The sequence below is a fragment of the Alnus glutinosa genome, chromosome 8 (assembly GCF_958979055.1).
Source record: "Alnus glutinosa chromosome 8, dhAlnGlut1.1, whole genome shotgun sequence".
Lineage (NCBI taxonomy): Eukaryota > Viridiplantae > Streptophyta > Magnoliopsida > Fagales > Betulaceae > Alnus > Alnus glutinosa.
Window position 1 is genome coordinate 20924523 of NC_084893.1, and position 12968 is coordinate 20937490.

The 12968-nt window shown below is 33.1% G+C and overlaps 1 protein-coding gene across 1 annotated transcript; it reads left to right on the forward strand.

The window, feature by feature from the left end:
- Positions 1-3866: 3866 nt before the first annotated feature.
- Positions 3867-10582, forward strand: LOC133875263 (tubby-like F-box protein 7). Its single transcript, XM_062313333.1, has 4 exons — positions 3867-4248; positions 5195-5282; positions 7487-7616; positions 9679-10582. Exons 1-4 carry the CDS (start codon positions 3922-3924, stop codon positions 10250-10252), a joined length of 1119 nt encoding a protein of 372 aa, XP_062169317.1. The 5' UTR covers positions 3867-3921; the 3' UTR covers positions 10253-10582.
- The last annotated feature ends 2386 nt before the right edge of the window (positions 10583-12968 follow it).

A 12968-nucleotide genomic window follows, 5' to 3' on the forward strand; every position in this document is an offset into this window, starting at 1 on the left:
AGGTCTGTGAGCAGTGCTTTTTTATTTTTAATTTAAAAAATATATATTTTTTTCATCCCATATGAAATGATTTTTCTTTCGCAATGAGTAAAGGGAGACCATTCCAAAAGAATGGTTAAAAAAATGTAAGCAAAAACCGTTTCATCGAAATGAAATCTAAATGAAAAAAAATGGTTCCCAGCATTTCTAATAGCAAACGAGCCTGTTATTAATAGGATCGAATAATGTTAGAGATCACTTTTTTATTTTTATTTTTATTATTTTTACTTTTAAATTGATATAACTTTTAAAATTTTTATTAAATTTGAGATCGAACACTATTAAATTTTTCATTCAATTATAATTTTAAAAATTATGTTAGAAATAAAATAACAATTGTACGGTCTATGGAGGTGAGTCTCACGTGCGATCTACTTTTTCTTATTTTTTAATAAATAAAAAATTTCTACAAATTGATTTGTAAGAAATTTCATACAATTGACATGTGTCTGTTGGCATGCGAGAAGTACATGTTATTTTAATAGCATGTACTTCTCATATGCTTTTTTAATAGTATTAATAAAATAAAAAAAATGTACTCCCAGTACGTTTAAAAAAATACATATCATTTTTATATATAAATTATATAAAATTTTTTATAAACCGGTTCGTAAAAACATTACGTCAATCTTTAATAAGTTAGGTGTACCTTGGACTGAGTTAATATTTATTTAACAGGGTCACCTTGCCTATTGACTACGGCCAGTCGATCTTTATTTTGTTGACTTGGTTCGTTGACCAGAGGATAGTACGAGTCAATCTAAGACTATTCTCTCTTGAATTCCTGTGTTCAAACTGAATTCAAAATAATTTTTATTTTTATTTTTTCTCCTTTTCACGATTGGTCTCTATAACGCGTTTTCAGATTTTAACATCGATAAATGCTATCCACGAAACAAAAACAAACAAAAATTAAAATAAAAAATAAAAAATGCTAGATATTATAATTCTAAGAAAAAAATTTCACTTATAACATATGATATCTCATTACTTTTAAAAGAAGGTACTCAAACTTTAAAAAATGTTAATTTATTGTATCCATTTTTTAATTTTTTTAATTTCAATCATCCGTAAGAATTTTTCGTTAAATCTTATCAAAATTCTAAAAATAATCATCTATTTACTTTTTAAAACAAAAATTTTAAAGATTCAGGCATGAGTATTTTTTGTAACTTCCGTTAAATTCTGACAAATACCCAAATCCTAGCAATTTTTTTTTCTTAAAAAAATCATGAGTATTTTGAGAATTTTGACAGAATTTAACGAAAAATTCTAACGAAATGTTGAAGTTGAAAAAAATTGAAAGATGAAACCTTAAATTGACATTTTTTAAAGTTTGGATACATTATTTTAAAAGTGATGAAAGATCAAGGGTCGTAAGTGAAATTCTCCCTAATTCTAATTTAACATTCATTCAATAAAATTGACACGACAATCTTAACTAACCTTTAAATTAATTCTTGTTAAATAAAAAAAAAATTAATGGTTGATTTAGAGTGTCACGTCAATATTGTTAAATAATTATAAAATAAGAATATGATATCTAGCATTACTCAATAAGATTTGGTGACTTTGTCTATTCCAAGGGGATCAAGAAAATGAGGAAGTGGTATTTTGGCAAATGGCGAAATAAACTGAAAATTTTAGGTTTATTTTGTAAAACAAAAATATTAATGAACAATTTAAACACAAAATTAATTTTTTTTTTTTATCTTTATGTCATATTAGAATACATTTTTAAACCCAAAATAAAAACACTTCAAAACACATTAACAAATAGTATCGTATACTCTAAATTCATATGAAGGTACAAAATCTATATATATATATATGAAAGTTAATGTAATCAAAATGGGAGAAAGAAATAATTAATCAAATTGCTATACTTTGATGGGCTTCTTGAATGGGTTTAGTAAATTTGATCTCTTGTTCATCATAAATGATCAATTAGAAGGGAACCATCAATGTCCATCTAAATAGAATGGAAGTATCAATTAACAATGCCTCTCCTCCTCCTCCCTCCACCTCCTCCCTCCAAGTTTCTTTCTTTCCTTCTTTAAAGAGACTTGTGACCATTAATGCCTTTAAATTACACCTTTCACTCTTTTTGGATGCGACTACTTCTCTTTCAGTCTGCCTCAAACAACAACACTAATTGGACAAAACAGCTAAAATATCAACCAATTTAATTAATTACCACTAATTTTGATCCCCAAAATCACCCTCTCCAATGGGAATTTAAAAAATTAACCGAAAGTTAATTATTCTTATTGGATTTTAAGAATCTTATCTCAATTTAAACGTATTCTTGTCGTGAATTTTTTTTTCGTTTATTCTTTTGTAGATTCAATATAATTTTACTCAATGCCAATTTTAAAATTATATTTAATCACAATCGAATATTAATTGCACGATATAAGAATACTATATATAATCATAACATAAATTAAGCAATATTAAACATTCAATTTATCCAAACCTTTATCGAACATAATGCCTACCAAAGACCACAAAAACCTTTAGCACACTTAATCCAAAATTGCTTGTGGGGCCTAAACTCATTGTGCATGATTAGAAAACAAAATTGCTTGTTGTTTTGTGAACGCAAGTTACCAAAGGGCATTGGGTGACAATTCGTATTTGTATGTCGTATTTGAGTCGTGTCTAAGTAAAAATATAAGATTAAATAAGTTAATTTTAATTCGACCTATTTAATTAAGTGTGTTAGATCTCTCGATCTTAACCCGCCAATTAATATTGGATTTACAGGTTGTGTTAAAATTAGAAAAAACTTAATTTATAATTCTTGATAAGTCATCACTTTTACAATGAATTATTCAAACGTTAAAAAGTATCAATTTAGGATATTCATTTTTCAATTTAAACCGTCCCTTAAAATTTTTCATTAAATCCTGTCATAATTTACAAAATACCATTTTTTTTTTAAAAAAAAAAAGGGAAAAAAAATTGTAAAGATTGAGACGTTGATAAGAATTTAACGGAATTTACAAAAATACTGATGTCTGAATCTTTAAAAATGTTTATAATATATATATATATATATATATTTATTTAAAAAAAAAGGTATTATGAAAATTTTGATAGGATTTAATTGAAAATTCTAATGGATGGTTGAAAATGAAAAAAATTAAAAGATAGATTCTCTAAATTGATACTTTTTAAAATTTGAGTATTTAATTACAAAAGTAATGAAAGATTATGGGTTATAAGTGAAGTTTTTCCTAAATATTATCAATCATTATATCACGTGTTGAGGCATGAATAATAAAATTACATAAATCAATCATAATTTGACCCAAAATAGATTAAACTTCTCGTTCTTATCTCCTTTAAGTTGGTATTAAATTTTCAAATTGGGTCAAAAAATTATAGGCCCCAGGAAAGAACATTGGTCAATGACACCGGAGCCCGAGGAAAAATATGTACAAACCAAAACCCATTCAAACGAGGGAACAACATTCTCTCTATTTCAAGTGAAATGAAAAAAAATCAATTATTTATTTTATTAAAATAAAACTGTTCAAAAAATTAAAATAACAATTTTATTTTTAATAAAATAACTAACCACCTTCTCTCCATTTCAGATTCATTTCCACGAACGAGGACCACGAAAGCACAAGGCGAGTACTCCCGTCCATTTGAGAATTTTTACCGAGTAATTTCTTTTTTAAAAAAATTATTAATTACTGAAGGGATAAACACGGGCCCATTAAATCGTTCTTTCACTCGTCCGTCACCTTCCACCTCTCACAGGCTCGTACTTATATCATCGCCATGATTATTTTCTTACAATTCAATCCGCAGACTCACCGCATAATACTCTTTTTTCTTTCTCTCTGGCTGTGAGGACGCGGCATAGCGATGTCTCTGAGAAAGGGCTTTTTCTCTCGGAAATTCTCCAAGTCATTCAGGGAACTGAGCGTAGAGAGGAGCGGGCGCGTCCGTGACGCGGAGGATGGAGCGGTGGGGTCAGGGGCGGTGCAGCCCGAGGGATCGTGGGCGGGCATGCTGCCGGAACTCCTGTCCGAGATCATACGGCGCGTGGAGAGTAGCGAAGGCGGCTGGCCCCTCCGACAAAACGTCGTCGCTTGCGCCTGTGTCTGCAAGCGCTGGAGACAGATCACCAAGGAGATCGTTGGACCCCCTTCCCTCAGTGGCATTATCACTTTCCCTTCTTGTCTCAAACAGGTCCTCCTTGGAACTATGATACTATTACTCTTTTCTGGTCAGAACATGGGAATTTTGATTGGCAGAAATTGGATCTTTTTTGGTGATGCATTATGCTTGTTTTAGCGGATCTTACATTGTTTTGATGTTCTTTGTTATTTGGATCTGAGAATCGAATGCTCTTTTCGTTTAATTTTTGAAACTCTTTTTTCTTCCTAAGATTGAATGTTTCAAACATTGAAAGGGTTTGGAATTTGATTTTCCCGAAAGAGTTCCAATTTTGAATCTTGAAGCTGGGGCACAAGGAATCGTATGACTTGTTGGTAATTGTTATGTAGACATAAACAATATTTGAACAGATTCGGCATGAAAGATTCTGGCTCCGTTTGTTAAAATTCTTGTTTTCTTTTCTCAAAACAAAAACATTGACAGACAACTCAAACATAGAGCTCTCTTAGAAACACAAAAATAGTTCACGTCAGAATACCTTTCCAAACCAAAAATAAAAAATTAAAACACACCAAGATATTTGTTTGAACTTTTTTCTGTATTGTTATGAAAGACTGTTTCTAAAATACGCTTTTTGTTCGAGAACAAAGTCAGAGTTTTGTTCCCTAGTAATAATTTCTGGTATATAGAAAAACCGTATTAGATTCTCCTGTAAATCAGTCGTACTCACCATAATTTTCAGTAAGAATGAACTTCTTTATGCTGTAAGTAGCAGAAACGGGATTTTCTGTCTTGGGATTTTTTTTTTCAATGTGAAATAAGGAAGAATAAGGAGAACTTTTGTTCTTGCCTCGGTACATGTGATGCTGTGTTTTGGTCATCATTTTGATGGGAGATGGTTTTACTGGTCAAGCTGCTCTTGGTTGGTTTATTTAGCATCCTGATTAATATTGGGTCTCATGACATTTATCAGTAAATGAAGGGATTTGAGGTCTTAATATTTTTCTATTAAATGCAGCCAGGACCACGCGAATTCCCACATCAGTGTCTTATAAAAAGGAGCAAGAAGACGTCAACATTTTTCCTTTATCTTGCCCTTTCTCCCTGTAAGTATATATTGGTGTAATCACCATTGCCTTCTATGCTTTCTCTGGAGCTACATTTACCGGAGAAAATCTTGACATTTATGTCCCTGAAACCAAAATCAAAGGGCTATATCTGATTGTCTTCCTTATGACTTTTTTTTTTTTTTTTTTTGGCTAGATGTCAAACATGTAATTTGACTTTCAGCTCGGTAGGGACAAATGAGTTGACTTGACTCATTCTGAGCCTGGCCATTCCAGCTTGTCTATGAAGTTGCTCTCTTTCATTTGTTAGTCTTACATAGACCGACTTACTTTTCATTTAAAAAAAAATCATGGAATGGGATATTAGCTTGTCAAAACTGTAACTGGTCACAATTTTATTTTATTTTAATTTTTAATTTTTAATTTTTAATTTTGAGTTTGTTTGATCCGTGAACAATATTTGATGCTTATGATACACGTCTTTACATGAATAGAAGCACAAGGTTTCCGGTATAGAGTGCGTTCACTTGGAGGTGATCTGAAGGAAATTTGTGTGTTGGCAGGCTATATAAAAAATTAAGCTTCATGCTTTGGATGTACTTGTGGGAATAAGTAGTTAATAGTTTTTTAATTGTAGCTTTTATAAAGGGAATGGTATTTTAAGCTGATGAGCTCTGCCTCACTGACACTTCCTCTCCCACAAGAGTGTGTTGGAGGGTTAGGTTCTCAGTTCAAGAGCCACGGAGTGGCACTTTAAAAAATACGTCTTAATAGATGAGTATTATCACCTGACACTTAGGCATCATCATGTTACATTGTTCTTGGGGTTCAAACTCTTACCTGAATGCTTTTCTTTGAGGGTAATTAAAAAGAGAAGCATCCAGCAAGGAATGGTTGGAGGAAGATAGAAAATTGGGGAGGGGGGTGGGGGTGGCTCTTACAAGTTTCAACTTTTCGTTATTTTGGAGCCAACTTAAGAACAAGCAGTTAATTTCCCCATCTCTCTAAGCTTTCTTTCACGTTACTGAGTTGATATGTATGAAAATATTGCAGAGTTAAGTCGTTATGAGATTTCATTATACATTTTTTCCAGAAGGCTTTTCGATAGGTGGAAAGTGAAATATTTACACTGGCTGCAGCATGATCTGTTGTTATGGGACAGTTATATCTTTATATGAAATAAAGGCTGTATACAATGAGCTTGTTTGGTAACCAATCCAAACAATTTCAATTCCCATTTCACTTCTCCCAAAAAAATCAAATAAAAAACATTCCAACTTTTTTACACTTTTTACATCACATCAATAATTTTTTATTACTATTCAAATAAAAAAACTCACTACAAAACAAAACTTTTTCACTTTTCTATAAAACATTCTCAAATTCTATATCACATCAATCATTTATTACTACTATTCAAATAAAACATCCCATTTTCCACAACTTACCAAACAGCTTCAATGTCAAAGTGTGAAGAATTTGGAGAGTTTTGCCTTTGTCTTTTGGTTACAGCTTTTCTTAGATGCCTTTTGAATGATGAGAAAGTGATATCATAAAATATGGTGATAAAAAGTTTAGAGAAGATTTCAGAGTTTCTTGTAAAAAGCACATAATGCTACATTGGTCAATCATAATTGTTGATGTAGAAGCCAAGTCTTTTGAGCATTGAGTTCTTAAAAGGAAATGAATGATACAGAGTTCTTAGAAGGAAACTAGGAAGGTTGCATCTAGTTGCTCTAAATTTGACCAATTTGGAATTCTAGGCCATTGAATATCAAAATCTTGTGTTTACAAAGGAATTGTTTGTGGATGTTGGGGCTTTTGAATGTGGTTGAACTCCAAAGCTTTTGATATAAGAATCTATTCTGAATTGGGAATTGGAGCCTTCTATTTACTTTTAATGATTCTAATGGTATTCAGTGGATTACATGTGTCTGAAAAGAGGCAATAATGTCAAAGTGCCTTCAGTTCATGCTGAAGGTAAACGATTCAAACAAGTTATCAGATTGTAAAATTATGAATATAGCAGCAACAAATTCTCGGATTTTTTTATTTTGAAAGTTACAAATTTAGACCACTTATTATCTGATTGCGATTTTTGGTTTGCTTAGCTTGAGGTTAGATATAACCTGTTGTACCTTACTTGGTACTTTATATTGATTCATTTATGGTTAGTGCTTCAGAATTACACGATGCAAATAGTTGATGTTGTCTCTCATTTGAGTTTCTCTTTTCCTTCCCAGCATTTACAGATAAGGGAAAGTTTCTCTTGGCTGCACGGAGGTCTAGAAACGGTGCTCATACTGAGTATATTATATCACTTGATGCTGATGACCTATCTCAAGGAAGTAATGCTTATGTTGGAAAGTTAAGGTAAGATATTGTTGTTTAAAGAAGTTAAGATGAGGTGTTTACTAATTTGGTGTGTGTTTGCTGGAGTACAGCTATTGTTATCTGCAGGCTAAGTTTCAAAGTAAATTTTTTTAGTGTAAGTTTCATAGAGTGTCTTTAGTTTCTCAGTAGATAAATACTGGGCTCATAAAGTATTTTACTACAGGTGTGCCTCTTCTGGTTGAACTTACTCTGCACTAGGGACCATTTGGAATTTTTGTTATAATTTAAAGCAAAAACAGGCTAGGTTCGTCTAATTCAATGCAGAACCAAGCTTTCATTGGGTTCAATGTCGTCTACTTTGCTTATGATTTTTCAGGGGTTGAGCTGTTATACATATAAATAGCAAACAACTGTAGAAATCAAATCAGTCACTATTATCATTCAATTGGTTTGTCTGGTGTTTAAAATAGTCCCTTATATGCTTTTAATATATGCTCTGTCTGCCTTGGAAATTTCTGCTTTTCCTGGACTTTGTTAATATATTTCCATTCTCTTTGTTATAACTATTATGTATATAGACTCCCCTTTCCCCTCCAACAGAAATAGAGAGGGAAGTGGTGAGTGTAGTTTTCTATAAGCAGGAGGTAGCTTGTGTCAAATTTGTGACGTGTTAGAAAGTTGATTTATTTTAACATAGCATGTTGGAGACCCACGTATGGCTGTCATAGAGTGAGTAAAGCTCAAGAGGATTACCAAGCGCACAGATATGTAAGCTTATGACCAATGTATTTGTGTTCACGGTATTGGCTAGCAATTAAAGTTTGATTTTAGTATGTACTTAAGCTACTGCTTTTAATTAAATGTTTAAGGTGGCTAATTTAATATTTGAATAAGTATATCTGACACTTTATATGGCAAAAGCATGAGGAAACATCCTCCTTTATGTTAATGGATCAAAATTGATGGTGAATATATTGAATTGATATGTGCCCTTGGTGGGTCCAAACACAGTTGATACGAAAGTACACTTGACAATATCCAGTACACATGCAAACAGTTATTACATGTCCACTTCTGTGTCTCTGTCTCTCTTTCTTTTTTGTTTAATGAAGAGTTGTGATGTCTGGTATCCATTCAGAGCATTTCTAACATAATAGCCAAATCATTAATAATAGCTAAATTTGACTATTATGAGTGCTTTTTTGTCTCCAACAGAAGAGGCAAATTAACTTTTTTTCTTCTAAGATGAATTCACTGTGCACATCGCAAAAAAAAAAAAAAAAATTATTATTTTTCTTTCTTTCTTCTTCTTCTCTCTTCCTCTCAATGAGTTCAGCCTATTCTCTCTCTCTCTCTCTCTCTCTCTCTCTCTCTCTCAGTGAGTTCAACCTGCTCAAGTCCTGTCTCCTCCTCTTATCTCCCTCTCCATCTTCTCTCTCCCTCTCCAATAATGAGCTTTCGTTGCCGGGGCTGGATGTGGAGTTCGGTGATCTCGCCAGAAACAGAGGATGGGTTTGGGTAGATCCGATTGGAGGGAAAACTCAATCTGGTGAAATCTAGGTTTACATGATCTTTTTTTTCATATGAGTTCTTCGTTTGGTTTGGGTTTTTCATATGGGTTCTTCGTCTGGTGTGATTTCACGCAATCTGATTTTTTGGAGATGCTTTGGATTCTTAGTCATTTAGTGGTTTCACACGATCTGTCATTTTTTGGTGATGGTTCAATATTCCATTGTTGGTCTAGAGAGAGAGAGAGAGATGAGAGAGGGGAAGAAAAACGGTTGGGTTAAAAATCAATAAAAAAAAACCATTGATAAATAATATTTGTAGAAAGTAGAGTGTAATAGATAATGTTGGAGTTTGTAGTGAAAAAAGAGCAGGTAAAATAGAAAAGAGGGCTTTTTGAGTAGCTAAAATAGCTATTGCTGCTGGAGATGCTCTCAGCATTCTTGTTTTATCTTTTCTTTTTGGTGAAATTTTTTGATATCTGGTAATCTATTCAGCATTCTTGATTTTGATGGATCTGTCAAAAAGAAAACAGGTTTTGCTGCACCAAAACATTTTCTGTTTACATTCTCATTTGATTGGAAATGTGTTGCAGCTCGGACTTCCTTGGCACGAATTTTGCAATCTATGACAGCCAGCCACCACATAATGGTGCAAAACCCTCAAGTAGTAGAGGCAGCCGCCGATTTGCAAGCAAGCAAATTTGCCCCCAAGTTCCGGCTGGCAACTTTGAGGTTGGGCAGGTCGCGTATAAGTTCAACCTTTTGAAATCTAGAGGTCCAAGGAGGATGGTTTGTTCGATGCAGTTCCCATCGCAAGGAGGAACTGCCAATGGGTCTGTGGACAACTCGGCAGTGAAGAAACCCGAGTCATCTGCTTCTGGATATACAGTTTTGAGGAACAAAGCTCCTAGGTGGCATGAGCATTTGCAGTGCTGGTGTTTGAATTTCCATGGTCGTGTGACGGTAGCATCTGTGAAGAATTTTCAACTGGTTGCAATAGCTGATCAAAGTCAGCCAGGAGGAAAAGGAGATGAGGAAACAGTTCTCCTTCAGTTTGGGAAGGTGGGAGAGGATACCTTCACCATGGATTATAGGCAGCCCTTGTCAGCTTTCCAGGCATTTGCAATTTGCCTGACCAGCTTTGGTACAAAATTGGCGTGTGAGTAATGAAATATATATATATATATATATATTTTCTGCTGTTATTATGTTTTGAATTTAACTTATCACTATCTATAGTTTTTGAGTGGCTGGAGGGCGGGGGGGTATGATGTACATGTTGCTATATATATTGTATGCTTAATTGCTTATGACATGACTTTTGCTCAAAAGTATTGGTAGAAAACGAATCTTAGAGGCAGCGAGCATGTTGGTTTTTCTAATCTATACATTATTTTGCACATTTGCAAATTTGTGTAAATTATATAATAACTATTACAATGTGGATTTAAAAGATTGTTCCTTCATCTGTGGAAGTAAGATGTGTATTTATATGTATCCTCTCTCTCTCTCTCTCTCTCTCTCTCTCTCCCCAACCGACGGTTCTGTGGAGGTGCTTCTGCGAGTCCATACATAATCAATGTCCAAGATGATCTCTACAAAATGGCCGCTAAAATGATCAAATTTTAACAGCTACATCAAATTATTTCATTTTAAGCCGTCAAGCGGTGGAATACATTTTTCATTTCTATTTGGGTGGTGGTGGTGGTAGTGGCAGGGGGGGGGGGTGAAATGGAGGGGAATTATTTCTTGATCCAGATTTTATTTTATTATATCAATTATATATATACTGGGGGGAGATATGAATGACTACGCTGATTTAGGGGTATATATCCGGATGCAGTTATTTGCAATGTCCACATTTGTAAAATACGGATATTATTTTTAGATATTCGTACGTGCATTATATTTTTACTAACCACATCCGGGCAGTTATTATAGTTATTATCCGCATATTAGGTAATGTGCATTTTAGGCCTATTTTAGTCTTTTGAGCTTTCTTTTAAGTCTTTATTAGGACCTATTGTAAACAATTTTGAAAAAAATTTAAACCGATTTTTAGTATTTTGAGCTTGTTTAATTTTTTTTTAAGCCCTAATGTTTTATGAAAATATATTAATTTCACATTACTTTTGTCTTTTTGCTCAAATGTTACACGAGAAATCAACACAACCAATAAATCAATGTAAACATAACCTATACCTAATTCAAAACATCATTTTAGTATTAAACACCAAAACGATGTTATTTTGATAAATTTATTAAATATAAAATATTTATTATATATAAAATAGTATGCGGATGTGGCTATTAAACCATTATTCGCTATTCGCATTGAGGATAGTGGTTTTTGTTATCTGTATCCACGTGCAAATAGCAAACGATTAATATCTGTTGGCATGTACACCCGTAGGCTGATTAATGATCCCTAAACATTTTGTTGACTTGTTCTAAGAGTTTAATTTCATTCATCTGGGTTTGCTTGAGCACTATTTTATTCTTAGCCATCCAGATGATATCACCCAAAAAAAAAAAAAAAAAAAAAAAAAAGAAAGAGGAAGAAGAAGAAGAAGGGCCAGTGAGCCGCAGGTAAAATGAAATGAGTGTGGGGGTTGATGGTGATAGCCAGGTAAAATTAAGGGAAAAATACTGTAGAGGCCCTAGGGTTTAACCTTTTGTCAAATCGCTAAATCACTCGTTGAAGTTTTTTTTTTTTTTTTTTTTTTTTTTAAGTACGCGTTGAAGTATGCTTGGTTATCAAAAAGCTTCCGCTATATATTCAACCATTAGGTTTTTTACAGCATTCATAGTGAAGTCATTAAACATACAAAATCACCAAAATCAGACGATTTTATTCAAAATCTCGTCTCTAATGAACTCGTTAACATCATCGTCAAATTGAGGATTGTCAGAAACCCTCGTATGATGAGACGATGGTTTCATCGATCGTCTCTTGCTTTTTTCCAATTTTTTATTCCATCTCTTTTCTCTTACTTTCCTATTCATCATCGTTTTAGATGCGACAACCGTACCAAGTGGAGGTACGGCAAATTGTCGGCGAATCACGACGAGACTGACCTAGTTCCCGTTGGCATTACTAGCGTTGATAATTTGGCAGATTTTGCTCTGCCCGTCAAAAATCAGATACCCAACGTTACAATTCGGCCGATTTTGCTTCGGCCCTCAAAAATCTGGTACCAAGGGTTGATAATCCGGCTGATTATGCTCTCGGCGTAAAAAATATGGTACCCAGCGTTGATAATTCGTTGTCAAAAATCCTACCGATTCTCTCCTGTTTTTGCTCTCGCCAATCTACTGGAATGTTCTATTTTTTTAATTTCATTTTTATAAAACTAATAAAAAGTTAGTATTTATTTGAAGTAGAGAATATTTGAAGAGTTTAATATTTAGAGCTTTAAAAAATGAAGAAGCTAAAATAACAAAAGTGAAATTTTTCATCAAAATTTGCTGAAATTTTGACGACTTTACTTCAAATGCTCTTAATGGTGAAAAGTGACACAAGGCTAACAGCCATGTCATAGCCAGTAATTCATCGACATGTGTGCATATTATTGAGTCAATTAACTCTGTCACATCATTTAAAAAATGTTACATCGAAAAAAAAGAAGCCAAGAAAAAAAAAAGAAAAAAATAAAAAAAAAAAGAAGAAGAAGAAGAAGAAGAAGAAGAAGAAGAAGAAAAGCATCAGCCACTCCCAGAAGTCACTGAGGATGGTTTGGGCATCCCACCATGTTGGCCTTTCGGGTTGATTCGAATCACCTCCAATGACCAAAGGTGTTAGGGATAGTGCCATAAAATTTATATTTTTTTAATGAAAATTTCACTTATTAATAAAATTGTTTATTTTATGATATAACAAGAA